The 25,292-nt window shown below is 54.0% G+C and overlaps 9 protein-coding genes across 9 annotated transcripts; 5 read left to right on the forward strand and 4 right to left on the reverse strand.

Annotated features, from left to right (window-relative positions):
- Positions 1 to 2,009: 2,009 nt before the first annotated feature.
- Positions 2,010 to 4,196, forward strand: BDY24DRAFT_342494 (Gti1/Pac2 family protein; the record flags this gene model as incomplete). Its single annotated transcript, XM_076637485.1, has 9 exons — positions 2,010 to 2,087; positions 2,220 to 2,315; positions 2,394 to 2,449; positions 2,713 to 2,734; positions 3,188 to 3,238; positions 3,539 to 3,659; positions 3,758 to 3,777; positions 3,855 to 3,989; positions 4,056 to 4,196. The coding sequence occupies 9 exons, from the start codon at positions 2,010 to 2,012 to the stop codon at positions 4,194 to 4,196; spliced, it is 720 nt and encodes a 239-aa protein (XP_076495052.1).
- On the forward strand, positions 3,958 to 5,950 carry BDY24DRAFT_124417 (uncharacterized protein). Its single transcript, XM_076635959.1, has 3 exons — positions 3,958 to 3,989; positions 4,056 to 5,685; positions 5,769 to 5,950. The coding sequence occupies exons 2-3, from the start codon at positions 4,297 to 4,299 to the stop codon at positions 5,808 to 5,810; spliced, it is 1,431 nt and encodes a 476-aa protein (XP_076495053.1). The 5' UTR covers positions 3,958 to 3,989; positions 4,056 to 4,296; the 3' UTR covers positions 5,811 to 5,950.
- A 788-nt stretch (positions 5,951 to 6,738) lies between these two features.
- On the reverse strand, positions 6,739 to 9,510 carry HSP60 (chaperone ATPase HSP60). Its single transcript, XM_076641277.1, has 9 exons — positions 9,217 to 9,510; positions 9,013 to 9,063; positions 8,788 to 8,848; positions 8,579 to 8,691; positions 8,322 to 8,431; positions 8,104 to 8,223; positions 7,338 to 8,028; positions 6,860 to 7,225; positions 6,739 to 6,760 (listed from the first exon to the last, which is right to left on the reverse strand). The coding sequence occupies exons 1-8, from the start codon at positions 9,407 to 9,409 to the stop codon at positions 7,101 to 7,103; spliced, it is 1,464 nt and encodes a 487-aa protein (XP_076495054.1). The 5' UTR covers positions 9,410 to 9,510; the 3' UTR covers positions 6,739 to 6,760; positions 6,860 to 7,100.
- A 78-nt stretch (positions 9,511 to 9,588) lies between these two features.
- Positions 9,589 to 10,372, forward strand: HSP10 (Hsp10p; the record flags this gene model as incomplete). The annotated part of the gene is made up of 5 exons (XM_076642758.1): positions 9,589 to 9,591; positions 9,705 to 9,782; positions 9,917 to 10,012; positions 10,124 to 10,213; positions 10,322 to 10,372. 5 exons carry the CDS (start codon positions 9,589 to 9,591, stop codon positions 10,370 to 10,372), a joined length of 318 nt encoding a protein of 105 aa, XP_076495055.1.
- Positions 10,373 to 11,964: 1,592 nt separating this feature from the next.
- Positions 11,965 to 14,186, forward strand: BDY24DRAFT_342513 (ferric reductase family protein; the record flags this gene model as incomplete). The annotated part of the gene is made up of 11 exons (XM_076637487.1): positions 11,965 to 12,106; positions 12,176 to 12,189; positions 12,279 to 12,469; positions 12,537 to 12,674; positions 12,733 to 12,887; positions 12,951 to 13,019; positions 13,098 to 13,324; positions 13,425 to 13,611; positions 13,687 to 13,796; positions 13,896 to 13,987; positions 14,069 to 14,186. Coding segments are annotated over 11 exons (1,443 nt in total), but the record flags the coding sequence as incomplete, so codon positions are not given.
- A 375-nt stretch (positions 14,187 to 14,561) lies between these two features.
- Positions 14,562 to 16,549, reverse strand: BDY24DRAFT_342431 (glycosyltransferase family 15 protein; the record flags this gene model as incomplete). Its single annotated transcript, XM_076637482.1, has 12 exons — positions 14,562 to 14,798; positions 14,880 to 14,956; positions 15,027 to 15,100; positions 15,185 to 15,206; positions 15,280 to 15,404; positions 15,493 to 15,522; positions 15,595 to 15,613; positions 15,692 to 15,739; positions 15,819 to 15,969; positions 16,213 to 16,261; positions 16,333 to 16,407; positions 16,500 to 16,549. Coding segments are annotated over 12 exons (957 nt in total), but the record flags the coding sequence as incomplete, so codon positions are not given.
- A 1,511-nt stretch (positions 16,550 to 18,060) lies between these two features.
- On the reverse strand, positions 18,061 to 18,914 carry BDY24DRAFT_416797 (uncharacterized protein; the record flags this gene model as incomplete). The annotated part of the gene is made up of 5 exons (XM_076643628.1): positions 18,061 to 18,201; positions 18,303 to 18,376; positions 18,451 to 18,612; positions 18,678 to 18,768; positions 18,855 to 18,914. The coding sequence occupies 5 exons, from the start codon at positions 18,912 to 18,914 to the stop codon at positions 18,061 to 18,063; spliced, it is 528 nt and encodes a 175-aa protein (XP_076495058.1).
- Positions 18,915 to 19,349: 435 nt separating this feature from the next.
- On the forward strand, positions 19,350 to 21,580 carry RFT1 (glycolipid translocation protein; the record flags this gene model as incomplete). Its single annotated transcript, XM_076643629.1, has 5 exons — positions 19,350 to 19,518; positions 19,606 to 20,305; positions 20,390 to 20,571; positions 20,690 to 21,431; positions 21,520 to 21,580. The coding sequence occupies 5 exons, from the start codon at positions 19,350 to 19,352 to the stop codon at positions 21,578 to 21,580; spliced, it is 1,854 nt and encodes a 617-aa protein (XP_076495059.1).
- Positions 21,581 to 21,667: 87 nt separating this feature from the next.
- On the reverse strand, positions 21,668 to 23,531 carry BDY24DRAFT_425080 (glycosyltransferase family 15 protein; the record flags this gene model as incomplete). The annotated part of the gene is made up of 11 exons (XM_076644028.1): positions 21,668 to 21,909; positions 21,984 to 22,073; positions 22,155 to 22,231; positions 22,304 to 22,371; positions 22,452 to 22,580; positions 22,660 to 22,683; positions 22,778 to 22,874; positions 22,952 to 23,064; positions 23,231 to 23,266; positions 23,335 to 23,409; positions 23,482 to 23,531. Coding segments are annotated over 11 exons (840 nt in total), but the record flags the coding sequence as incomplete, so codon positions are not given.
- Between the last annotated feature and the right edge of the window lie 1,761 nt (positions 23,532 to 25,292).

The raw sequence follows: 25,292 nt of genomic DNA on the forward strand, positions 1-25,292 counted from the left end.
TCTTGCCTTCCGTCCTTCCTTCCTTTCCCCTTCCTTTCTTGATTCGGCTGGCTTCGGATCCCCTCCTCTTCCTCTTGTTCCAAAGAGCGATCTATGACTAACTCCACCTTCTTGCTGCCTTCCTCTTCTCAGTCGCTCGAAAAAGCTCTCTCGCTCGACAACGACGACGCTCTTCAATCCATGCTCGACGACCTCGCCGTGGCTCGATACGGCTACCACCGAAGTGGGGATGAGAGAGCTGGTTATGGAGGGTTCTCGTTCGAAGAGTTGTCTTGGTTCCACGAAGGGAGAGGAAGAGCTCGAGTCGACGGAGGAGGAGCGAGACCTCGCCCTTCGTTTGACGGTCTGTTCGAGGGGATGAGCCATGGAGAACTGAAAAGCAAAGTGGTAAAGTGATAGAGCGTAAGTAAGAGCATCTTACAAGACAACAGCTGAGACAGAAGAGCTCACCGAGAGGGAACGAGAGCTTCCAGGGAAGGTTCGACTCGTTTTGAAGAGCGAAGGCGAAGGCGAGCTGACTCTGAATGGATGGTAGACGGCTCTGAGGAGCGAGATGGGAGCGAAATCGATAGGAGGGTGTCCCTGAGTTGCTGACACCGCGTTCAGTTGAGAGTCGGATGATTTGGTGAAGGGTGAAGGGGACGAGAGTCGTGGTTTGAAGGAGAAGGACGAACGAGAAGGCGAAGGCGGGCAAGGGAGGTGTTTCGCCCTTTGAACCTTTGATATCTGACGACGGGGCATCTTTCAAGGGCCAAGATTTTGGCTCCGGGAAGAGACGAGTGCACTTCATAGGTCATAGAATTTTGAAGGGAATGCAAGGTGGAAGAACATTGACTCGATTTCTCGAATCCACTCCTCCAAAAGGGACGCGTCAGGAACCAGCCGCTCCGCCCGAAGGAAGAAAGAGCGGCTGGGACGAGCCTATGTCGTGACGGCTCTTCGACGAGATCCTCGAAGCGGGAATGCCAGGTGTCTCTGGATTCCCAACCGTCGCGAAGGTTCAGAGAAAGCAATTTAACTTGAGCGACCTCCCCCACCTCTCCCAGTTCCTTGCTCGCCTCGGCCTTCACCAAACAGAGTCGAATTTGCTTCACAGCTCGGCAGCCAACAGGTCAGGGTTTCCTTCTCAGTCGTTCCTCGAGAGAATCCCTTGGGGGGCGAGCGGGGAGGGGAGGGGAGGGAGGAGGGAGAGGAGAGAGGGACAGAGAGAGGGAGAGGACGACGCTTTCTTTTGTAACAAAAAATCCATGTAGAGAGCTTGGAATTACTGAGATGTTTTTGTAAAGCTTCCATTCCTTGGCTTGAAGAAGCAAAGATCACGAAGGTTGAAGATCTTGAAGGGCGAGGACGGGACCCTTACGCGCGAGAAAGGGAGAAGGGTCGAAACAACCAAGCAAAGAGTCCTCTTGCGTCCTTTCTCCCTCCAACCCACCTTCTTCCCTCACCTTCTCAATCTCCTCGATTTTTCGCTCTTGGAACTGCACACCCACCTCTTCCCCTCCTCTACGTCGACCATCACCTCACCTGTATAAATCAACAACGAGCGCTTGACATCTCTAGCAGCTTTTTGGCCAAACCTCGTCCCTCGCACCTCTCGCTCTCTCCTTCCCTCCTCACCTTCCTTCCCGTTTGAGCGTTTGAAAGGAAACCCTTCAACTGAATCTGGATAACTTGGATCTTTGTAAGTTCCTTTCCTTCCTCTCTATCGGATTCAGGGGTCGCAGAGATGTCGCATCTTGTGGTTGTGTTTGGAAGTAGACTAGAAGAAGGAGGGGAGGGAAGGGAAGGAACTGGATCGGATCGACCACCAGAGGACCCCTCCTCCCTCTCCTCCCCTAGATTTCCCTCCACCCCCCTCCGCCGCCCAAATAGCAGAGATCTACAGATTGTTATCACGACTGTTGAATTCTGACTCATCTTGTTGTCCATTTCCATTCCAGAAATCGACTCTCTCCTTCGAAACTCCAACCGACCTTCACCTCTCTCTCCCTCCCTCCCTCCCTCTCGCCATGTCGGACGATCAAGAAGGATCCACTCCCCCTGCTCCTCCCTTCAGCGGAATAATAGAAACTACTCTCGATGCTCTGGTGAGTTCTGATCTTCTTTCACCATAGATTACAAGAGCTGACGCTCACTTCTCCCCTTCCCACTCGCCTCGCCTTCCTTCATCCTTCTTCTCCCTCCCACGTTCCCACCTCCGACCTCGCTCGTTTCTCCAGCTCGTGTTTGAAGCTTCTCGTCGAGGAATCATCCCTAGGATCACTCGAAGACTGGCGGAGAAGGAGAGAGGAATGATTCAATCAGGAGCGGTCTTCGTGAGTTGACCTTCAGCTTCTCCTCCCTCGCGTCGTGAGAGCTGACTTGGCCGCCGATTCCTTGACTTCTTTCAACAGGTTTTCGATGAAGGAGAGAGTGGGATCAAACGATGGACGGATGGTCTTTACTGGAGGTGAGTTTTCTTTTCCATCTCTTGCATTCTCTATCGTACGTCGCTCTCTTGCTTCCGTCTCCTTCTGACACTTCGTCTCGTCTCGCCTTGCTCTTTTTCTCCTTTGCGCTCGTTCTCGTTCGCCTTCCAGTCCTTCGTAAGTCTTCTCTCTCTCATTTCATCCCTTCCTCTCCCACCCTCGTTCTCCATCTCCTCGAGAACCTGACCTCGACGCTCTCCTCGTTCTTGTTTGGTTCGCCAACCTTCTTTCTGCCCTCTCTCAGCCGAATCCTCAGCAACTTCCTCGTGAGTTCTAAAGTTCCCTTTCTTCTTTCTCTCGAGGGGCACACGAATCGACGGATGCAGAAGAAGGCATGGTTCCGACCTAGTGAAAGGGAGGAGGAGGGGAAGAGAACAAAGGGTTGGGCGGAGCTGTTCGCTCTCTCTTGCCTCGACCTCTCTCGATCCGCGACTCCTTCCGCGCCTTCTCTTTTTCAGCCCTCGACAAGGGTCATCGTTTGTTTGCTTCGAAACCTTCTCGTAATCTTATCACCCGACATGAACCTCGTCGTCGCTCTTCCTGAGCTCAGAAACGAGCTCTGAAGGATTTCGCTGTGAACTGACCCAAACCTCCTCCTTTTGTTCTTCCTCCTCCTTTCCCCACAAATCTCTTCCTCTCTCCTCCCTCTCTCCAATCTCACACCTCCGCCCTCCACTCTCTCACCTTTCGGCATCCCTCCTCCTTCCTCGACTGCTCAGGTCTACCGAGAGACCGACAAACGAGCGGATCGTCACAACCCTCTTCCCAACGTCGAGAAATCCCCTCCGCCCAAAGCGTCCTCCTCCTCTTCGAAATCCAAAGCTCGAAAATCACCTCCTCCCGCCCTCATCAACTCCGCCGCCTCGTCGTCCAAATCCGGTGCGACGAAACTCGAACCTACGTCGCCAGGAGACACCACTAGCTTCGCGTTTCAGAACGGAGAGGGAGGAGCAGGAGGACCAGGGTCGGGTCGAGGAACGGACAGCGACGGAGGGGATAGTTTGGAGATGGACTTTGGAGAGGTCGCTCTGGGAGCTGTAGCTGGGATGGAGCTCGAGTCGCCGGACAAGGTTGCTTCGGAGTTGGTCAAGTCGGACGATCCTGAGGTGATTGCTGCTGCTGCGAGGATGAGCGAGAAGGCGAGGGAGAGGCAGCTCGTCGGGAGTTTGACGACGACTTACAAATTCAAAGGTTAGTTTTTTTTCGACTTCGAGTCTCACCTGCCTATGGCTTCCGTTCTCTGGTGATCTCGTACTGACCAGTATCTCGCTGTCTTTTAATTCCAACAGAGAAGGGATTGGTGAAGAAGGTCAGTCGCGTCGAACTCTCCTCCTCGTTCGAGCTCGAGCTGATCCGTCTTTCTTCCCTTTTGTCTCTCTCCTTCAGACCATCTCGGTTTCCATCAACGGAGTCGCTCAGCACATGGTTTCGTACTACAGCATGGAGGACGCGCTGTCGGGAAGGTTGAGATCGCCTTCGAGTCTCCCTGAACTCTTCGCCCTCGACATCAGTCCAGACTACGTTCGTCCCCTCTTCTTCCTCTTCCTTCGACCTCTCGCTGACGTCTGTTTTCTTTGGTTCCTTTAGCTCTCAAACAAGCACTTTAGGTTCCCTCCCAAGGTTGAGATTGGGCCAGACGGAGTCCACCGATACAGGTTCGTTCTCTCTCTCCCTTTTCCTGTTCATCGAGTCCCCGGATCCGACGCCACCTTCTCTTCTCCTCGATGATCTTTCGAACGGAAGCTAACCTTCTTCCTTCCTCTCTTTCTCCCTTTTCTTCTCCTATAGAGGAGAACCCGACGAACCTCAATCTCCTCCTCTGACTGGCATGTCTCTCGATTCGGCCTCGTCGAATCCACCCGTCAAGATCAAGCGAGAAGTCGAAACCAAACGTCGAGCATCGAAGGCCAGCACTTCCTCCACCAACAGCGGTCACAACGTCGCTGGGCCGTCTCCTTCATGGCAGGCTACTCCTACTCCGACGAGTTGGGGAGGAAGAGCTTCGTCGCCTCATCGACTTCAGCAGCAGCAGCTTCGACCTCCGAGACCCCAAACCCTTCAACGACGAGCCTCCGAGCAGAGCTACTACGAGTCGTCGATGGCTTCGCCGCTTTGGACGGGGAACCAGCAGCAGCTCACCGATCATCAGCTTCAGTACCAGCAGCAGCAACCTCGAGGACCTCATCCCATCCCCAACTCGAGTCGTCGACAGCCCTCTCCTCCCTCCTCCGCCGCTTCCTCCTACGAGCAGCAAGGCTACCGACCCCAACCCCAGTACGCTCCCAACGGAATCCCTTACCCGGACACGATGCCCTCGGTCCTCGCTCGACCCATCGAGATGCGTCGACAGTCGCTTCAGATAGGAATGGAACGTCGAGAGCCGTCGCCAGGATCCGTCTACGCCGTTTCGCCATCGAGAGGATCCTTCCCTAGGAATCAGAGGATGTACCACCCTTACGCTGGAGGAGACGGAGGTCAGGATGAACCGTTCTCGGCGCCGATGATGAAGAGGAGGAGCACTCAGAACAGCGGAGGAAGGGCTTCGCCGACTTCGGGACGAGCTTTCCCTGCTTCACCTCCTCCTACTCTCGCCGGTCTTCCCTCTCGAGAAGATCAGCACTCTTCTACCGAGGATATCTCTCCTACCCTGGAACCGGAACAGGACTTCGCCGAGTACTCCTACGTCCCTTACGATCCTCATGCGCCTCAACCTCCTCCCCTCTCAACCCTCCAGCAACACCAGTCTCCCTCCCAGCCCCACCCTCTCCAGCACTCCCAGTACCAACACCCTCATCCTTCTCAGCAGCAACCAAGCTACTTCTCCGGAGGACCTCCTCCTCCCCTTCAGCAGCAACACCACTCCTCCCACCCTTCCCTCGGAAACGCAGCTGCTCAGCCTTCCCCTCCCCTCCATCACGACCAGCAACAAGAGCTCCACCACGACCCTTACGCTCAACCTCACCACCAGCACAACCCTCCGCCCCAGCCTTACTCCATCGCTCCAAGTCCTTACCCTCCTCAGCAGCACCACCTCCAGCAGCAGTACTACGATCCCAGCGGACGAGGACCTCCTCAGCAGGCGTACGATCAGTACGGTCGACCGATGGATCCGTACGCGTACCAGCATCAGCAGATGATGGACGACAGGAGGTTTGCGAGCGGGATGGTCGGCGGAGGAGGAGCGATGCATTCGGGTGTGAAGGAGGAGGATTTGGAGGTGAGTCGCGTCGAGTCTTGTGTTCCGTTCTCTCGCTCTCGGTGACTGACTCTCGCTCTTCTTTCCTTTCTTCGTGCTTCTAGGGCTACGGATGGGGAAACCCTGGATACGCTCAGGCTATGTAGCTTCTGAGTCGTTGAGTCGAGGCTGGTTCTTCTCTCTTTCGCTTCGTTCGTCTCTCGTTCGCTTTTTTTTTTCCTCGTAACGGTTTCGCTTTCTCTCTCCCTCCATCTACCATCCTCTTCGATTTATCTATTCCCCACCCTCTCCCTCTTCAGTTATACACGATCCTCTCTCGCCCTTTCCGTTCCCCTGCCACGCTCTGTCTACTCTCTCTCTCTACGTATGCCCTCGCTCCGCTCCATCCTCTCCTCTCCTCTGCTTTCTTTCGCTTTCTCTCTTCTATGTGCTCCCCCCCATCTGTCCCTCTGCTCTTTACTCTCGTCTCGTCCCTCTCTCTTTTCCTCGTGCTACGATCGTTCATTCTCTCTCTCCGTGTCTGTTTTTCTTTCTTTCTTCTCTTTGGGAACGTTCTCTTCTTTTCTTTGTTTGGATTACGTATCTATGGAAGCGCCTTGCCACTATCCCGAATCGAGGCTGTTGGCGTGGTGCAAGAGAGCGAGGTGGGTGGCCGACGCGTCGAAGTTTCGACTCAGGCTTTGCTTTCTCGAGAGCCTCATGGAGAGAGAAGGGCAAGCAAAAAGCAGAAGATGAAGATAAAAGTACAACGAGCTGAGTGGGGAGTATTGCAAGGAGATCAACAGAACGAGCGAACGAAGAAAGGAAGGAAAAGGAAAGCAAAGGATGCAAAGGGAGAGGGATACGCTGGACGAAGTTAGATCAGCGGCCAATGATGAGGTATGGAGACGTCCAAAGGGTAGGAAAGAAGATCAAGTAAAGGAACAATAAGTCGTCACTAGAAATCTACCAGACCAGCGGACGGGAAACGAAGCGAGTTTAGTAGCCTCCCATGCCTCCCATCCCACCCATTCCTCCTCCTGGAGGTCCAGCAGCTCCCTTCTCCTCAGGAGCATCGACAACGCAGCATTCCGAAGTGGTGAGGAGGGAGGCGACACTGCGTACGTAGATCAAAAAAACGAGGTCAGCGGGAAGAGAAGAAGAGTCGACACGAACGGAGACGAAGACGACGCGTCGTAAAAGGAAGGCGACTCACCCGCTGGCATCGATCAAAGCGGTCCTGACGACCTTGAGAGGATCGAGGATACCCTTAGCGATCATGTCGACGTACTCTCCTTGAGCGGCGTCGTATCCCATGTTGAACTCGGAGCCGTACTTCTCGAGAAGGTGGCCGACGATGACGGATCCTTCCTCTCCAGCGTTGTCCATGATTTGCTTGCAGGGTCGGACGATGGCCTTTCGGATCATAGAGATCTGTAAGAAGGGGGAGAGTAGGGTCAGCGAAGGAAGATTGGGAGGGAGATGAAGAAAGAAGGAGGAGAGGGACGAACACCGAGCGACTGGTCGAAGTTGTCGAAGGGAACGTCGTTGAGAGCGAGAGAAGCCTTGACGAGAGCGACACCTGCACAAAAGAGCAAAGAAGACGAGAAGGAAGATGTCAGCAAGGCGTCCGAAGGGAAGGTAAGAGTTCAATTCGAGCTCGTCGTGTCGAAGAAGAGAAATCAGAGACTCACCTCCTCCGGGAAGAACTCCCTCCTCAACAGCAGCTCTCGTAGCGTTCAAGGCATCGTCGTATCGATCCTTCTTCTCCCCAACCTCAACCTCGCTAGCTCCTCCAACTCGAATCACAGCAACTCCTCCCGACAGCTTGGCCAACCGCTCCTGAAGCTTCGACCTGTCGTAGTCGCTCGTCGACTCGTCGGCGATGATTCCCCTCAACTGAACACACCTCTCCTCGACTCGGGCCTTCTCTCCAGCTCCGTGCAAGAAGAGGGTATCGTCCTTGGTGATGGTGACGCTTCCGGCGCTTCCGAGATGTTCAGGCTCAGCCTTCTCGAGCTTGACGTCGAGCTCGTCGTTGAAAACCGTTCCGCCGGTGAGGATGGCGAGATCCCCGAGGATGGACTTCCTGTTGTCTCCGAATCCAGGAGCCTTGACGGCGGCGACGATGAGCTGACCTCGGAGCTTGTTGAGAACGCAGGCGGCGAGAGCCTCTCCGTCGAGATCCTCGGCGATGATGAGGAGAGGTCGTCGAGCTTGAGCGGCGTACTCGAGGGTGGGGAGGAGATCCTGAAGCTGGGAGATCTTCTTCTCGGAGAGGAGGATGAGAGGCTTCTCGAACTCGACTTTTTGGGACTTGGCGTCCGTGATGAAGTAAGGAGAGATGTATCCTCGGTCGAATCGCATTCCTTCCGAGATCTCGACCTGAGAGAAACGAGAAAAGGACGCGACGGAGGGTCAGTTCGAGCTTCAGAGAAGGGAGGAGAGAGCACGACGCACGGTATCCTCGATGGTCTTTCCCTCCTTGATGGTGATGACTCCCTCCTTTCCAACCTTCTCCATAGCGTTGGCAATCAGCTCTCCGATGTGCCTGTCTCCGTTGGCAGAGATGGTGGCGACCTACAAAAGCGAGAAGGAGGAAAAGAGAAGAGACGCGTCGAGATCAGCTCTCGGCGAACGAGCTCGAGTGAAGAAGATCTGAGAAAGGGGCTTCGTACCTGAGCGATCTCAGCACTGGTAGTGATGAGCTTCTTGTTGGCCTCGAGAACCTCGAGAATCTTCTCGACAGCCCTCTGCGATCCTCGTCGAAGGTCCATGGGGTTGCAACCTGAGTCGAGAGAAATCGAAATCGATGCCGTAGCAACTGATGATCAGTTTGAGTTTGGGAAATCGCACTGATGCGGTCGGCGTTGCGCTTTCATCTCGAAGCGATGCTCGAACTTGAGGGGAAGAGAAGGAGGAAGCGTCGACTCACCGGCAGCGACGGTCTTGACTCCCTCGGCGTAGATAGCTCGGGCGAGGACGGTAGCAGTAGTGGTTCCATCTCCAGCGGCCTCGTTGGTCTTGCTAGCGACATCCTGAACGAGACTGTGACAGGCCAGAAAGCAGAGAACGAGGAACGAAGGTGAGCCTCGAGCGACGGGAGCGATGGAGGGCTGGAAAACGGAAGACGCTAACGCTTACCGAGCACCGAGGTTCTCGAACTTGTCCTGAAGAACGATAGCCTTAGCGACAGTGACACCATCTGAGAAGAGGGGGTATCCAAAAGAAGGAGGTCAGTCAAGAAGTTGGAGACAAACCCGTGAGATCGAAGAAGGATCGGTCGAGCTCGGAAGGAAGGGCGAGTTCCGTCGACCTTTCCCTCGAGCTGGCCCCCAAGGAACTCCAATGAGGACAGAAAAGACTCACCCTTGGTGATTTTGGGAGCTCCATACGGCTGCTCGATGATAACGTTTCGTCCTGAGTGCCACAGAAGCCAAAGGAAGGAGGAGAAAGTCAGCTTTTCCGTCCTCTCGATTCGTGAGCTTCGATCTCCTTCCTTCCCTCCCCTTTGCTTCTCGTCCACTCCTCAACAAAGCCTCCCGAGACTCCTTCAAAGGAAACTGGACTTACCCTTGGGACCGAGAGTCACACTGACGGCGTTTGCGAGAACGTCTACACCTCTGAGCATGGCAGCTCGACCTTCGTTCGAGAACTTGATCTCCTTGTGCGAAGCGTAGGACCGTCTCGCCAGCGACGACGAGGGCTTGGGGAGAGCGGAAGCTCGACCGAGAGCGAGACGAGGGATGGAGGAGAGTCGGTTCATCGTAAAGATGAGGTTTTTGAAAGGGGAGAGAAAAAGCGAAGGTCGTGGTTGGAGGGACGGAAGCAAGGGGGAGGGAAAGTTCGAGAAAGCTCAGAAGGTCCGATTTCGCCCTCAACCATCACACCAAACTCCTACGAAACCTTCGTCAGACTCTTCCTTGCCCTCTTCTCCTCTCTACCATGGTGAGTGCACGACGAGGAGGCAAGAGTCGTGAAGGGGAGATCGACGGAAGGAAACCGTCGAAGCTCACCATCCTCTTCCTTCCTCTCATCTTTCCTTCCTTCCTCTCTTTCAGTCCGCTACCTTCAAGAACATCAAGTCCCTCGTCCCTCTTCTCGACAGGGTCCTCGTACAGAGATTCAAGCCTCAGACTGTGCGTCCTTCGATCCTCCAAATCTCTACCAACAGAGGCATCGAGGGGCATCGAGGCCCTCCGTCACCCTTCTCTCTCGAGCTCGCAAGCTGACTTCCTTCCTTCCTCCTCTCTTCCCCTTTCACCTCGCTCAGAAAACCGCTTCTGGTATCTTCCTCCCTACCTCCGCCACCTCCAACCCTCTCCCGGAAGCTACCGTCATCGCCGTCGGTCCTGGAGCTCCCAACGACGTGAGTTCAGCCTTGTCTTCTTCCTTCCTTTCTCCCTCTCGACCTCGTCTCGCTTGCTTCGTTTGCCGAGACTCATTTTTCTTCCTTTTCTTTCGACTCTTTCTTGTATAGGCTGGTGTTCTTCTTCCCGTTTCCGTCAAGGCTGGTGATCGAGTTCTTCTCCCTGGATGGGGAGGTTCGCCGATTAAAGTCGGAGAGGAGGTGCGTTCGAGATCTCTCCTTCGACGTCGCTTTTGTCGACGTTCTTCTTCAACTCGTCGACTGTTGAACCTTCTCACTGACACAATTTTGGCTGGTTGTGTCTCACAGGAGTACTACCTCTTCAAGGATTCGGAGATTCTTGCTAAGATCAGCGAGTAAGATCGAAATGAGGATTGCATCTCGTCGTCGTCGACAGAGAAGGAAGATATCAGCTTCAAGCTATGTACTATACCATACCCATCCCCACTCCTCCGCATCTGTCGCTCGTCGTCCCGCTGGTGGTGGTTTAGAGGGTGATTGTCGAGCAGAGGAGACGCGTCGCCCGCAACGGGTCGGTTCGTCGCCTTTTTCGCTTGAGCTCCCGACTCTCGGTCGTTCTTCTGGGTAAAAGTCGAAGTGCCGCCACGTCAGACATCACTTCGTAACCTCTGAGAGCCATCGCTCTGGTCGACTGATCCGTCGCGTTGAAATTTCAGCAGGCAAACGCGCATCAACCCACGCGTCTTTCCTGCCGAAGGGTGGTCAAGCCAACGCAAGATATCCAGTCCAGAAGGCACGCAGTCTTCTAATCTTCTTGGGGAGATCTCTTGGAATAGAGAAGCTGCCGGAGCGTCGTTGAACAGCTTGGGCGAGGCTAAACGAGTCGGACGCGGTCTGATCGATTGGCCGTCGACTTCGAGATCTGAAACTTTTCCACCGCTATCTTCTGTCCAGGTCCTTATCTTCCCTGCGACGAAGAGAAATCCTTCACCTCCAGCTCCCCCGACACGTCATTAATCGCAGCCTCGCGAACCTTGCCAAGTTCCGAGGTTCCCTTGGGAGAACTGGATGGAGAGCTCCTCGAAGCAACATCTTTTCGCCCCTTCATTGGGTCCCTCCTCCCAAACCACCACACCCGGATCTCGCATAACTATTGCTTCATGCCTACACACCCTCTCCTTCGAGTCCTAGCAGCTTCCCTCCTTCTTCCTGAGCTCGCTTATGCCTCAACGGTCGATCAGTCCGCTTCTGGTGAGCTCGCCGCCGGACTTTCCCTCCTTCCTTCGTGGCCTCCCTGCTTCTTCTCTCGAAAACCTGCTTAATACTGACCTTCATTCTCTCTCTATCTTCAGGTCCTCGACTAGGGAAGAGGAGAACCAACTTCACTGAGCACTCTCCGGAACGACTTGCTTATCTTCGAGACTTCAACGCCAACGTTTCTTACTATTACTGGATAGGTGAGCTCTTCTCTCTTCTTCGACCTTCTGGACATCGTTGAGGCTCATCTCCTCTTCTCTATCTCTAGGCCTCGCAATTATCATTGGAGTGGTGACGCTGCTGAACTGGTTGTCGAAACTTCAGGTGAGCTCGACGCTCCTCCCTCCCTCTACCTCCCTCTCTCTCCTTTCGCCGTTGCCTTCTGTCTTTCTTCCTTAATATTTTCTCTTCTCTCTGCGCAGAGTCACATTCGACGACGAGCAGCTGGCTTCCGACATGAACCCAAACGCCTGCCTCGCGTCAAAACCATCGACGAGGGAAAGGTCGAACATCACGTCTCGATCCGGTTCTTTTGGTACTGGCTCGCGAGTTTCTGGAGAAAGTATAGCATCTGGCACAACAACGTGAGCTCCTTCCTGATTTCTTCGAATACTTAGGATCCACTCTGACTCTTTCTCTTTCTCTGCACAGGTGGCAGAGTTCTTTTTCTTGGGAGATCTCGGTGAGTCTCGTCTCCTCGACGCGTCGAAGCTCCAAACTCACCCTCTAACTTCACAGGCCAACTCTTCCTCATCTTCGTCTACCTCGCTCTCAATTTCCTTTTGGTCTTCTGTGGAACGGACAACGACATTGACTGGATGGCGCATCACTCTGCAAAACTTACTTACGCTAATCTCCCGCTCATCATCGGTCTGGGTGAGTCGCGTCTTTCGTCTTGGTCCTCGTAACTTCATTTGACTCCTCTCATGACCGTTCATTATGCAGCTGGGAAGAACAACGTGGGTGCTTTCGTCCTCGTTCGCATCGAAAGGCCTTTCGAAGCTCACGTCCCTCTTCCTCCCTCCCTCCCTTCTTTTCTTCTTCCCAGGTCATCTCTCGGCTCACCGGGTTTGCCTACGAATCACTCAACGTTCTTCATCGTTGGAGTGCTCGGTTCGTGATCCTTTCCAGTGCGATTCACATCGGAGGAAGGATCCACGTCAACGTCCCCAGCTCGGATCCGGGTCCTGGTCGACGATACATCGCCTGGGGATGGGCTGCCTTCGCTCTCTTCATCTAGTAAGCTCGACTTCATCCTCCTCGCCCACTCGATCTCGTCCGCTGATCCTCTTCTTCTCGTTCCTAGCATGATAATCATGGCCTCCCGTTCGTTCCGAAATCGATACTATCAGTTCTTCCTCGTTCAGCACGTCGCCTGCTGGTTCATCGTCATCGCTTGCTTGGTGATACATCGTCCCCAAGAGCAAGGCTGGATCTGGGCTGGGTAAGTTGACGCGACGACTTCGAGATCTCTCCCTTCTCCTGACCTCGTTCCTTCTCAGATTCGCCCTTCACGGACTGGATCGAATCGGACGAGGCATGAGGATCCTGTACTACCACGCCATCAAGAAGACGGTTAAGAGCGAGGAGAACCCTCAAGGAACCGTCACCGCTCTTTCGACGGACACCATTCGAGTTTCGATTCGGACGCGTCAAAGTGAGCCCTCGGTCTTCGTTCGTTTCCTTGTCTTTGACTAATACTGACTTCTCCTTCTTTTAGACTGGATTCCAGGACAGCACGTCTTCCTTCACTGCCCTAACGAATCCCTGGGAGGTCATCCTTTCACTGGTAATTCGTGCTCTCTCTCTCTCTCAATCTTCGTCGCTCGCCTCCAAAGCTGACTATTTCCTCTGCATCTCCATACAGTCTCCAACATCTCCCGACCTCTCGAGCAGGGAAACAACAACCGACCGTTCGAAAGCCAGCAAGAACTACTCATCCGAGTTCGAGGAGGTCTCACGAAGCATCTCTTCGAGACCGCGTCCGGTTCTCACGACGACGAGACTGCTGTTGACGGGAAAGGATTTCCTCGAGAACCTGTTCCGATCAGAGCTTGGACGGAAGGACCTTGTGGGTGTTTACTTCCTGGCGTCGTGATTTCCTCGTGGCGAACAGAAACTGACTTCGGACGCGTCGCCTTGCTTCCTTCTTCCCTTCTTTCTTCCAGACGGTCACGAGAAGTACCTCGGAGAGGATCACAACACCCTCGTCCTCGTCGCTGGAGGCTCAGGTGTCTCGTACACGCTCTCAAACTCTTTGGACATCGTGCGAAGAGCTCGAGCGATGCACATGGGAAGCGATTCGAAGAGGCTCTCGATAGCGACGAAGAGACTTCACTTCCTTTGGATGGTCAAGAAGCCAGAGCAAGTCGAGTGGATCGGTCAGTCACTTCTGTTTCGCCTCGGCCAATCTCTACCGTTCAACTGACGCGTCTCTCTTCTCCTCGACTTCGCAGGCGATCATCTTCGAGGGATGGCTCTCGCTGCGCCCCCTGGCCTGCTCAACATCACCATCTTCATCACTGGAAAGCGTCAAGCCAACGAGCCTTCCGTTCTTGAAGGATTCGTTACCGATGACCGTCGAGATTCGCCGCCAGTTGACTCGGAGAAGGAGAACCAGCCCGCGTCGACTCCCACCTCGCCTCCAGCTTTTCCGAAGGCAAAGGTCGAGCATGGATCAACGGTAGTCTTACGGAGTGGAAGACCGGACTTCAAGGAGATTGTGGCGAACGAGGTGAAGGAGACTGCTTACGATGAGTGAGTTCCGAGCCTTCTTCTTGAACTCGACGCGTCGTAGTGGGCTCTGACCTCCCTCGTTTTCTCGTCCTCTCTTCGAAGCTGGATCGCCATTGGAGCTTGCGGTCCTACACCGATGAACGATTCTCTCGCCGATGCCGTCAGTGAAGCGGTGAAGCCGATGCAGGTCTTGCGAGGAGAGGTGCGAAGGAATATCTAGTCAGTCCCGCTCCCTTTCTTCTCTTTGGTCACACCGAGACCGTCCGACTGACTCACAGCTGCTTCTCGTCCGCTTTCTCTCCCACTTTCAGTCTCACTATCGAGTCAGTAGCTTCCTTCTTACATTGTTCGCTCTCGCCTTGTCGCCGCTGACTCAACTTTTTCCCCTTCTTGCTCTTCTTTCCCTCAGGGAGTTTGGTTGGTAGTCGCGACTGGGTTATGGGAAAATGGAGTAGACTTAGACTAATTAGAACATGAACTCAGCTTTCAACTTCTCGCTGGAGAAAACGAAGCTCAAGGAAAGCAAAATTCATCGGAACGTTCGTCTCGTTTCCGTCGTCCAAAGTCTTTTCATTTCGAATGAGAGCCAGGCCAGCTAGTTCCAGGATGAATCGCCTTCCACTTGGGAAGACAGCTCCATCTGAGTAACGAGCGAACGGAGATAGAGGAGTGGGTCGGTTGATCGTCGAAGGGAAGCGGACGGCGAAGAAAGACATTGGACCCACGAGTCATTATCGAACGTATCGCTCTCTCGACACGTGCAGCGTCCCACGTCGTGCGCTTTGTCCACAGGACATCGCTGATAAGCGCTGTGGCGGTAGCCATGGTTGTCCTGGAGTCGAAGAGAAGTGATTTAGCGTCAGCTTTTCGAGTTGGCGACGCGAGGAGGAAAGGAAGAACGGGCGAGACTGACGAAGAACTTGATCTTATCTTTTGGTAGGAAGAGAGCAGCAGCTATCGAGTGTACCGGGGCGTCTCCCCAGCGTTCGTCTGTTCCATGATGGGGCAGAGTAGGGCGATCAGTTCGAAGTGGAGCGAAGACCGACTCGTCCCGACTCACAGTAGAATCCTCCCTTTTGGTCGAGAAAGTTGAAGTAGTCCAAATAAGCGTCGGATCTCCAGAAGTCCATATCTCTGAGCAACAGAAAGAAGGGTGAAGAGGGTCACGGTCAGCTCCTGGCGACGAGATAATCAACGGAAGAGATGGACGGTACGAACGCGATTTCGAAGTTGCTCCAGACTGATGAACAGAGGCCAATGGAGATACAATTTAGCCAAATTATCTCGACGGAACGTAGAAAACGGGAGCTCACAGTGACAGTTGTTGTACTCTTTCCCTCCGTCGTCCGAAATCGCACCCATCGAGTTTCCTTTAGCGATGTGTTGAGGGTAGAGGGACATAAACTCTCGAGTTGATTCCCAGAGGGTTTCGATGGTTCTTCAGAGGGAAAGACGGAAAAGGGGTAAGAGAAACACCTAGGAGCGAGGGAGGGAAGGGAGCTGGAGAGCAAACTGAAACGACGCACTCTCGGAACTCGTACATCGCCATGACGAAACTACGAAACAAACAAAACCAAAACAATGAATTCAGTGTTCCTTTCGAAGAGCCGAGGAAACGAGGAACGAACCCATAGACCTTCTCCTCGTCTTCGGAAGGGCAGAAGAAGAAACGATCAAGTCAGCTTCTTTCTCCCTTCTTACTCAAACCGACCGTTGAAAACTCACCTTGCATCTCAAGGAAAGGATCGGTATGGATGTCGCAGAAGAACTGAACTGCAGGTCGGAATGAGAAAGACGAGAGTCAGCATTCTGATGCATTCAACCCGACCAACGCGCTGGAAGAAGGGCGAACCGTCAGGCTCAAGTCTCCAGTAGAATTTAAACTGCTGCAACAGAGGATGACGAAAGAAGTGGCCCGAGTTGAAGCCTGAACGAGACCGAGTCGAGAGATCAGCGTCGGAGTGGGAGAGAGCTAAACAGGATCGGATGGGACGCACGACACACTGCGAGGGCAAGAGTGAAGCGTCAGTTGGAGCAGAGAGGGAATAAAGCAGTGAAGGAGAGAGCTCACTGTTTCGATAGGACACGGAGTCGGCATATATACTGGGACAGAACGAGGAAAAGAACGCGTCAAGTCGCGTCGTTCGGGCTTGCGAGCTCCGAATCGACTCACATTCCCTGATGAAGATTTGAGACAGCTGAACGTTAGTATTACGGCGAAAGTGTGGAAAGAGGCGTTATCTCACCTGATCAGACATCTTCTTCCTGCTCTCCGTCGCCTTCGCTTCGTCGATCCTGCTCGCACGACGCGTCGAAGAAGATCGTCAGCTTCGATCTATTCTTCAGTTTCAGAATAAACGACGCACCAACTCGGCTGATTCCAAACTTCCTTCTCGATCAATCCGTAATGACACTCCGTCGAAGCGACAGCTCGAGTGTGTCTGGGAAAGAGAAGAGGAAGCGGTGTGAGCCCGAGTTCAAAAACTTCCGCTTCGCCTTCGTGATCCGTGCTGAAGAGACGAGCTGAACTCACCTCTTGAACTCGTCTGTAAACGGCTCGTCGTTGAGGAACACGTAAGGATATCCTGGGGGAGGGAGGGAAGGGCGAAGGAGCACGAATCAGTGGACTGCGACGACTCGAGATCGAGTGGCGAGCGAACGGACCTCCCCAATGGTTGACTGAATGGGACAGAAAGCAGCAGAGTTAGCTCGATATGTAAGCAGAAACATAGAGAGGAAGTCAAACGTACATCGATCCTCCAAATCCTAAGAATAGCGAGGATGAGAGGCCAAGGGAGAGAGGGAAACGTGGTGAGCTCCGAGTGCCCCTTCCCTGCCTCTTCTTTCTTCTCTTTCTCGACTCACCTGCATGGGACCGAGGAGCTACCAAAGTATTAAAAATGTCAGCTAGGTGATCTACACGTTGATGAGTCTCTCGTCCTCGTAGTAAAAGAAGGGAGAGAGCTCACACCCTGCGCCAAACACAAAAAGAAGGAGGTCGGGGTGAGCTTTGAGTTTCCTTCCTTCCTCCTCTCCTCCTGCTTTCTTTCCCTCTCCTCCTGGACCTCTCGAGGACAGTGACGAGACTCACGTAAAGTTCCGAGTTCCTAACGAGGATCACATACGTCTAAGAACCAAGCAAGCACAGACGAATGAGCTCTCGCTCCTCGTTCATGTCTTCCTTCTTGCTTCGAGCTCAACTCACAGCGTTCGCCCTCCTCTGCGTACCATTCCCACCCATCCCGTCTTGCCCAGGGAACCATCCTTGCTCTCCCCCTTTATCATTACCATCTGGTGTCTGGGCTCCCCAAGTATGGGGGGCCGAGGAGCTTCGGTAAGGGAATTCTGACGGCGAAAAGGAGGAGATGGAGGACGAGCGGTTGAAGAGGAGGAGGGTGAAGAGCGAAGTGATGACGAGAGAGACGAGGAGGAGAAGTCTCGAGCGAGGAAGATTCAAGTTTGGGAGGGAGAGCGCCATCTGGGTCGACTGGCTCCTCGAGAAAGAAGGGAGAAAAGAGAGAGAGAGAGTTGGAAGTTCGAAGGTGACGAGCGAAAAACGAGGGGAAGCAGATCAGGGGAGGCTGTTTGAAAGTCAGTTGGATATATCAGAGAAAAAATGGAGAAGCTCTGGTGCGACAAAAAGTCTTCCTTGGTGAACTTGATCGCCCTCAAAGGTTTGCAGGGGACGGAAGGAGAAGAAACGCCTTGGTCGACGCGACGATCGTGGATCGACCTCGACGCGTCGCACTTTCGATCTCCCTCTTCTCCCCACTCTCTTCACGTACAGGCCAAGCCATCAATCTTCCCCTCCTATACCCCATCTAAACCCTAACAGTCTCCCCAGTGTCGCCACTCCTCTCAAAACCATGATGCTCCCTCCCTCGTCTTCCTCTTCTTCCAACCCACCTCCCTCCTCTTCTTTTCCCCACCCATCCTCTTCCCGATCCAACAACCCAACTCCCTCTTCGTCCCCTGTCGGCCGCACTACTGGTCGTCTCCGTATCCGAGAAGGAAGGAAAAGCGACAGGAAGTCCTCCTCCTCTTCTTCCTCCTCCTCGGTTTCCAACGGGGTCGCCGCGTCTTCGAGAGGATCCTCAGGCTCTGGTGTTGGAAGAGTCGGTGGAGGACGAGGAGGAGGAGGGCTGAGAGGTGTTGAACGAAGAGTTGAACGTCCTGGGATTGGTACGGGGATGGGATTTGAGATTACTGGGGAGGTCGTTGGCGCTGTTGAGGCTCTAGAGGGTGAAGGAGGAGGGACGAGGAGGGAGGTGGATGGGACCGAAGTGGATGTCGTGGGGGGCAAGAGCTTGAGGAAGGGAGTTGATTCGAAGGCTACCAGTAAGCAGAGGTATTGGAGAACGAAGAGGAGGAAGGAGAGGGTGTGAAGGTGTAGGGGCGTCGAGGGTGTAGCTGCGACGACGGAAGGAAGGAGAGACGGCGTGAGCTCGAGCTCGAAGGAGGGAGGGAAGCGGGAATGAGCTCACCTTGTCCCACAAAGTCCAAGAAGATCCCTTTAACCTCGGTTTCTGAGCCGGTAGGACCGAACATGATGTTGTACAAGGTTGTGATGAAAAGGTTTGAGAGGAGAAGAGTGGTCATGGTGCGAAGGGTCGAGGTGGGATGAGACTCGTGAGGACGGGAGATCTCTGGAGGAACGAAACGAGGTTAGGTCAGCTTGAGCTTGAATTATAGAGACGGGATGTGAGCTTACGTGTCTGAGTGATTCCTCTTGATATCAGGATGAACATTGAAGGATTCAAGAAGTAAGAGTAGACGATGAGGGCGAAGGCAGACTTGTCAAGCTGTCGAAGGGAGGTCGGACGAGCAGCGAGGAGAAGTCAGCCCTGCTCGGAAAAGAGAAGCAGTAAGAGGTTGGGATTGGTCTCACCTGAGAGACAAAGTCCATCCTCTTTTTCTTGAGCATAGGATCCCTCGGAGATGGGGGCATCGTCGACGAAGGGGGGAGGGAGGGGAAGGGGAGGAGGGAAGGAAGGTCCGGAGGAGGACCGAAAGGGTCAGCTCGTAGCGATCCGACGGGGAGGTGAGAGTCGATTATCGCGCCGGGCGAGGGAAGAGAAGGAGAAGGAAGAAAACGAAGGCTTCTGGTAAAGTTGGTTCCAAAGGAGTGCTGAGCGTTGGTGGAAGGAAGGGAAGGAGGAGCAGGAAAGTAAAGGTGAGCTCTTTCCAAGTTGAGTTCGTCTCCTCCTTTCTTTTCATCTTCAACGCTCACCACAGAGGAAACATATCTTCGGATCTGAACATCCTCTCATCCTCTTTATACTCTCATCTCGTCAGCCTTATCGCCAAGCCCGCTGGAATCGCTAAAGCACGGTCAGAAGCGAGCTCGGAAACGGACAGCAGCACGAGAAGGAAGGAGAACGAGATGTCCAACATTGAACGACGAAGAGGGAAGGCAGGAGGGGAGAAGAAGCCTTCAAAGCCTATCGAGGAGCTTTTCGAAGCCGAAAAGAAGGTCCGCTCGGCAGGAAATACCGGAGAGGGATCTACGACGGAAACGAATGAGCTCGACGTCGACCATCTCAACGCGTCTCGTACGTCCCAGAACTCCTCTATTCCTCTACTACTCCCTTAAGCGTTCAAGAACTCTCCTGAATCTTATCATCTTTTCCATGTATCAGCTCCATCTCTCCTCTCCACCTCCCTTCTCTCCGCCCGCTCGCTCGTCCTCCTCCAACTCCTCTCAAGAATCATCACCTTCTCCCTCAACCAAGCCCTCCTCACCTTCGCATCCCCAGAAGTCTTTGGAACAGCAGCCATCCAATTCGACCTCATTGGTTCGACTCTCCTCTTTCTCTCGAGAGAAGGAGTGAGGGGAGCCTTGCTCCGGGGGAACAACTCGTCCTCCTCCTCCTCCTCAAACGCCCTCGCCGTCGCTCATCGTCGTCAAAAATCCCTCAACCTCTCCCTTCTCCCCCTCCCACTCTTCCTCGCCCTCTCCTCCCTCCTCTTACCTCTATACCTCCACTTCACACCTTACTCGACCTCGTCACAACCCTACTTCCTCGCTTCCCTGGCGCTTCATTTCCTCAGCTACCTCCTCGAGCTCCTCTCGGAACCCTACCACATTCAACTCCAGTCGGACCTCAACCTCAAAGTGCGAGTCCAAGCGGAGGGAACAGCTGTTATCGTCAAGGCTGTCGTGACGCTCGCGAGCGTCGTATTGCTGGGTGGGGAGAGAGCGTTGTTGGCGTTCGGGATCGGTCAGGCGAGTTACGGAGCTGTGATCTTGGGAAGGTTTGCGTTGGAGTTTGGAGGTGGGAGAAGGGCGGTGGGGATGTGGGTCCCGAGGAAAGTGGTCGATGAGGGGAAGAAGGAAGGGTGAGTTTGGTTTCGAACGACCTCGACGCGTCTTGCCTGCTTCTCTTCTCGGCTAACCCTCTTACTTCGGTTCCTCTGCTTCAGAACGTCGTCTGTCCCTAAGAGATATCTATCGTCTTACTTCAACTTCGACTCTTACACCCTCGCTAAAGCCATGACCCTCCAATCCGTCTTCAAACACTTCCTCACCGAGGGAGATCGGATCATCGTCTCGAGGATCAGTCCGTTGAAGGATCAGGGTGGGTACGCTATTGCTACCAACTATGGTAAGTTATCTCTTTCATAGTGATCTACTCTTCCTTCCCACCTTCCCTCTTGACGCTCGTTCATCGCGTCTTGCCTCTCCCTCACTCACGCTTTCCGTCGCTCTCTTCTTTCTTCCAGGCTCCCTCGTAGCCCGAATCATCTTCCAACCCCTTGAGGAAACATCCCGTCTCTACTTCTCCAAAATCTCAACAACCATGTCCCCTTCTCCCTCTCCTCCCACGCCTACCGACCCCCAACTCAACACCTCCCTCCTCCTCCTCTCCACTCTCCTCCGCCAATCCTTCCATCTCTCCCTCCTTCTCCCGGTCTTCCTCCCGCCCTACCTCCCTCACCTCCTTCCGCTCCTCCTCCCGTCCTGGTCACCCTCCCAACTAGTCACACCTCTCGCCATCCTCCAAGTCTACGCCTTCTACCTCCCTCTCCTCTCCGCCAACGGGTTCCTCGAAGCGTTCTTCTCCGCCACCGCGGACGGGGACGACCTAGGAAGGCAGAGTCGAGCGATGGTTGGCTGCGTGGTCGTTGGGGCGGCGGTAGCGGCTGGGTTGACGAGAGGAGGGAACGGGAAGGGAGGAGCGGAGACGGCGTTGGTTTGGAGCAACTGCGTGAACATGGGTTGCAGGATTGCGTTCGTTTCGGTGCTGTTCATTCCGAAGTGGGTGAGGAAGCAGGGCGGAGGTGGTGGGGTTGGGTGGAAGGAGGTCGTTCCGAGGAGGGCAGTTTGGGTGGTCGTGGGTTTGTCTGCGGTGGTGGTGAGAGTGAGCGAGAGGTGGTTCTTCGGAGAGGGGAAGGGAGGAATGAAGGCGTTGGTTGGACATATAGGAGTGGGAGGAGTGATGGGAGTGGGTTGTTTGGTCATTTTGTGAGTTTTCGAGCAGGAAGAAGAGGAGAGGGAAGCGGGAGACGTGAGCTGACTTCGTTCTTTTCGCTTCGTTCCTTCGAATCTGTAGGTTCTTGTCGGATAGGAAGAGCTTTCAGAGGCTGGGTGTTGCTTTGAGGAAGAGCTCGTAGATATTAGTCTTCACTGTCGATTTATCAATGCAGATGATGGACCCCCGACGCGTCTGCCTCTCTTTCCTTCATTCAAAAGCGTCGGTCGTATGCGAGAGGATGAAGATCGTAAAGCTCGAGTATCCTATCTATTTGGAGATCGTACGGGTCGTGGCTGTTCGTAAGTTGAAGCATCCCTCGGCGCGGCTATCAAAGACGCGAGCCGTTTTGATTTGGGTCGCAGGTTGCCCTCCCCTCTGGCTGACCCGCTATGGCGAGCCGAACCAGGATTGACCAGGTTGAATGCCCTTCCACTTATTCAGACAGGACCAGCCTTGGTTGTCAAAGTTCTAAGAATGAAGGAGAGGAGAGAGGTGGTCAGCGTCGAAAGGACGACAGCAGAGACGAGTTGAGTTGAACTAACCTCGCTCTCTCGACACGAGCACCTTCCTTTCACGTGAGATTCTCCGACTGGACAACGAATGACATGAGTGTGCTGGTATCCGACTTCGCTCTGAGAAGGGGAAGGAGAGACGAGGGTCAGGAACGAAGAAGTCGAGGCGGAAAGCGACGCGTCGAGAAAGGAGGGACGAACGAAGAACTTGACCGATCCCTTGGGAGCAAAAAGAGCGATTGCTAAGCTGTGAACGGGAGCATCTCCCCATCGTTCGTCTGTGGAGTCGAAGGCGCACGAGAAGGTCAGATCCAGGGAGTCGAAGAGCCAAAGAGTGTTTCGAAACGAACAGTAAAAGCCTCCCTTCCTGTCGAGAAAGTCGAAGTAGTCGGAGTAGGCTTGTGAACGCCAGAAGTCCCTGAAACGGTTGAAGGCGATGGCCATGTTAGCCTCGTGAGCTCAAGGGGACGATAGACGCGTCGACAAAGAGAAACGAACATGTCGACGATCTCGAAATTTGTCCAGAAGTGACAGCCGTTGTAAGTGGCTCCTCCATCGTCCGATATGTAGTCCATCGAGTTGTCCTCAGCGAGATGTTGGGGGTAGAGCTCGATGAACTCTTTCGTTCTGAGAGAAGAGAGGAACCGGGCAATGTCAGTTCGACGCGAGACTCGACGGACGAAGAGAGATGCGACGAGTGACTCACGCTTCCCAGAGAGAGGGTATGGTACTGTAGGGAAGAATCAGAAGATGTCTGTCAGCGATCAGTCGCTAAGACTCGTGGAAGAAGAATCGGGAAAGGGACGGCTCGGAGTCGAACTGACGCCAAAAACTCATAAACCGTAACGGTGAACCCGTAGATCTTCTTCTCCTGCTCGAGGGCGAGGAAGGGATCATCTGAAATGTCGCAGAAGAATCTCACTGGGCGAGAGAAAGGGAGAGGCGGAGACGATCAGCTCGGACGCGACGTGACTGTTTGAAGTTCAAACCCATCTCACCTTCCGGCTCGAACCTCCAGGCGAACTTATAGGGCAACAACAGGGGATGCCGGTAGTACCAGCCAGCGTTAAACCTGCACATGTTTCGATACGATATTGAGTCGGCGTAGATGCTGAAAGAAAAGAGGGGTCAGGGACGAGACGCGGCGAGTTCAAGAAAGGGAAGTCAGGAGTCAAGAAGCTTACATGTTCTGTATTTGAGAGTAGAGTAACGAGCTAGTGTGAGCGAAACCTGGAGAGCTTGAAGGAAAGAGGAGCAGACTCACCTGAGCTTTCAACGAAGCCCGTCCAGCCGTCGCCTTTTCCTCGTCGATCCTACATACACAGCGACTCGCATCAGCATCTGCTTCCATTCCACGCCAAAGGAGCTGCGAACCACTCACCACTCAGGCTGATTCCAAACCTCGGGCGCAATCAAACCATACTGAGTTTTTGTCGACGCGATTGCCGACGTGTGTCTGTTTCCTCCCACAAACAAGCCCAAAATCAGCAACTCTCCCACCAAAATGTCTCATAAGGGAGAGACTCACTTGATGAACTCTTCGGAGAAGGGCTGATCGTTGAGGAAGACGTAGTCGTAGCCTGAAAGGGAAGAGGGTGACCGTCAGCGACGTTCGAGTGACACACACGCGCTGCTGCTCTCGCAGAAATCTACTGACCTGCCCAATGGTTGACTGGTAAAAGAAACAAGCGGTTAGAGTTCAGCTTCTAGGATATACGTGAGAAGCTTCGAACAGCTTCAGAAAGAGGGAGACGGAGACTGCGAGGTACAGTAGGAGTCAGAGCTGCGACTCACATCGATCTTCCATTTGCTGCACGAGAGAGGAAAACCTTCAGTTCGAGTCTAGAAACCGAAGAGAGAGGAAGATAGAAGACCGACCTGCATAGGATCTAGCAGCTAGACGAGCGAGAAAAGAGGTCGAGATCAGCAAGAGGGAAAACGGAAAGCGACCGAGTCGTCCGAGCTCGAACGTCGACGTACTTTCTGTGAAGAGCAACGAATGGGACAGATCAGTAGCTGCTCGACGAAACGGGAGAGAGAAGAGCTTACATAGAGCTCCTCGTTTCTCGCGAGAACTACGAAAGTCTACCACGAAGCAAGCAGCAACGAGCGATCAGCCCTCGACGGAATGTTGAGCTCAACCTCTCCTCCCTCCTCCCTTTTCTCTCACTACTCACAGCGTTCGCCCTTCTCCTCCCCTCCTCTCTCACCAACTCCCCCGCCAAACCAGTCATCTCAGGTCCCGGCCGTTTTGGGATCCCTCCTTCTCCCCATCCCGTCAAATCACTTCTGCTCGTCGTCGTCTCGAGGTCGACTGATTCCGAGGAGAGGAGGAGGAGACGCGAGTAGGTGCTTGACCAGATCCCGAACGAGGAGAGGAGGAAGAAGATGAAGCCGACGAGAATGAGAGGTTTAGGGCGGGAGAGGCAGATGGATAAAGGTGGGGACATGATGGTTGTCAGGAGAGGAAAGGAGGAGGGAAGAAAAAGGGAGGAGCTGCAGCTTCACAGGTCACCGCATTTTCAAGGAGGACCCCGATCTATTCTTCCGCTGAGGGTTGTTGTTTGTTTTTTTGGAGTCTTGCATGAGAAGGACGAAGCTTTGCTGTTGCGCTTTGAAGGTGTTGGAAAGTTTCTGCAGCCTCGAGGAAGAAAGTAAAAGAGAAGACGAGAACGTCGCCCGATGAGATCGTCGCTCGCCCTCGACCCCGTTTCTCTTGATCTCCGACGTCCCCAGCTCACTTGCGCCTAGCTTCATCTCAACACACAGGTACGAGTACGCAAACGAGACGTTGTTTCAGCCCTGAAGTCTCATCCATCTCGAACAAACCGAGCTCAAAGCAACCGACCTCGACGCGTCTCTCTTCCTCTTCGAACCTTCACAACGAACTCCTCACCCACCTCCTTTCGCCTCCACGGGAGCCATCCACCCAAAATAGAGAGCCTTCCAGCACGGCCTCCCTGAGAGCGCAAAAAACTGTCCCCAAGTCGCGCCGCGTCGAGGAGGGGAGGGGAGGGAAACGACTGCGACCCCGAGTTGACCGTGGAGGAAGGAGAGGCTGATCGGAGGGTCGCGTGGGTGAGGTGAGGTAAGGTCGACGTGAGGAAGGAGGAGGTTCGAGTGAAGAGAGGGTCGTGCTGTGGGGTGAGGCAAGTGAGGAGCTGGGGGAGAGAGAGGGAGGTTGAGGGAGGCGAGATAGTTGAGCTCAACCTTAAATCGGGACGAGTTCCGCAATCGACGATGAGCTGGGGCCATTCCTTCCTTCCTTCCTGTTCCCTGCAACAAAACAAGCGTGAAAGCGAATAAGAGTCAGACTCGCACTATTCTTGAGCCCTCCGT

The sequence above is a fragment of the Mrakia frigida genome (assembly GCF_051309035.1).
Source record: "Mrakia frigida strain ATCC 22029 unplaced genomic scaffold BDY24scaffold_23, whole genome shotgun sequence".
In the NCBI taxonomy this organism is placed as follows: domain Eukaryota; kingdom Fungi; phylum Basidiomycota; class Tremellomycetes; order Cystofilobasidiales; family Mrakiaceae; genus Mrakia; species Mrakia frigida.

Coding starts and splice junctions, on each gene's coding strand:
- BDY24DRAFT_124417 (XM_076635959.1), top strand. CDS start 4,297: ATGTCTCTCGATTCGGCCTCGTCGAATCCACCCGTCAAGATCAAGCGA. Junction 5,686..5,768: donor TGAAGGAGGAGGATTTGGAG/GTGAGTCGCGTC, acceptor TCGTGCTTCTAG/GGCTACGGATGGGGAAACCC.
- HSP60 (XM_076641277.1), bottom strand. CDS start 9,409: ATGAACCGACTCTCCTCCATCCCTCGTCTCGCTCTCGGTCGAGCTTCC. Junction 8,692..8,787: donor TTCGAGAACCTCGGTGCTCG/GTAAGCGTTAGC, acceptor GGCCTGTCACAG/TCTCGTTCAGGATGTCGCTA. Junction 7,226..7,337: donor GGGAGTTCTTCCCGGAGGAG/GTGAGTCTCTGA, acceptor TCTTTTGTGCAG/GTGTCGCTCTCGTCAAGGCT.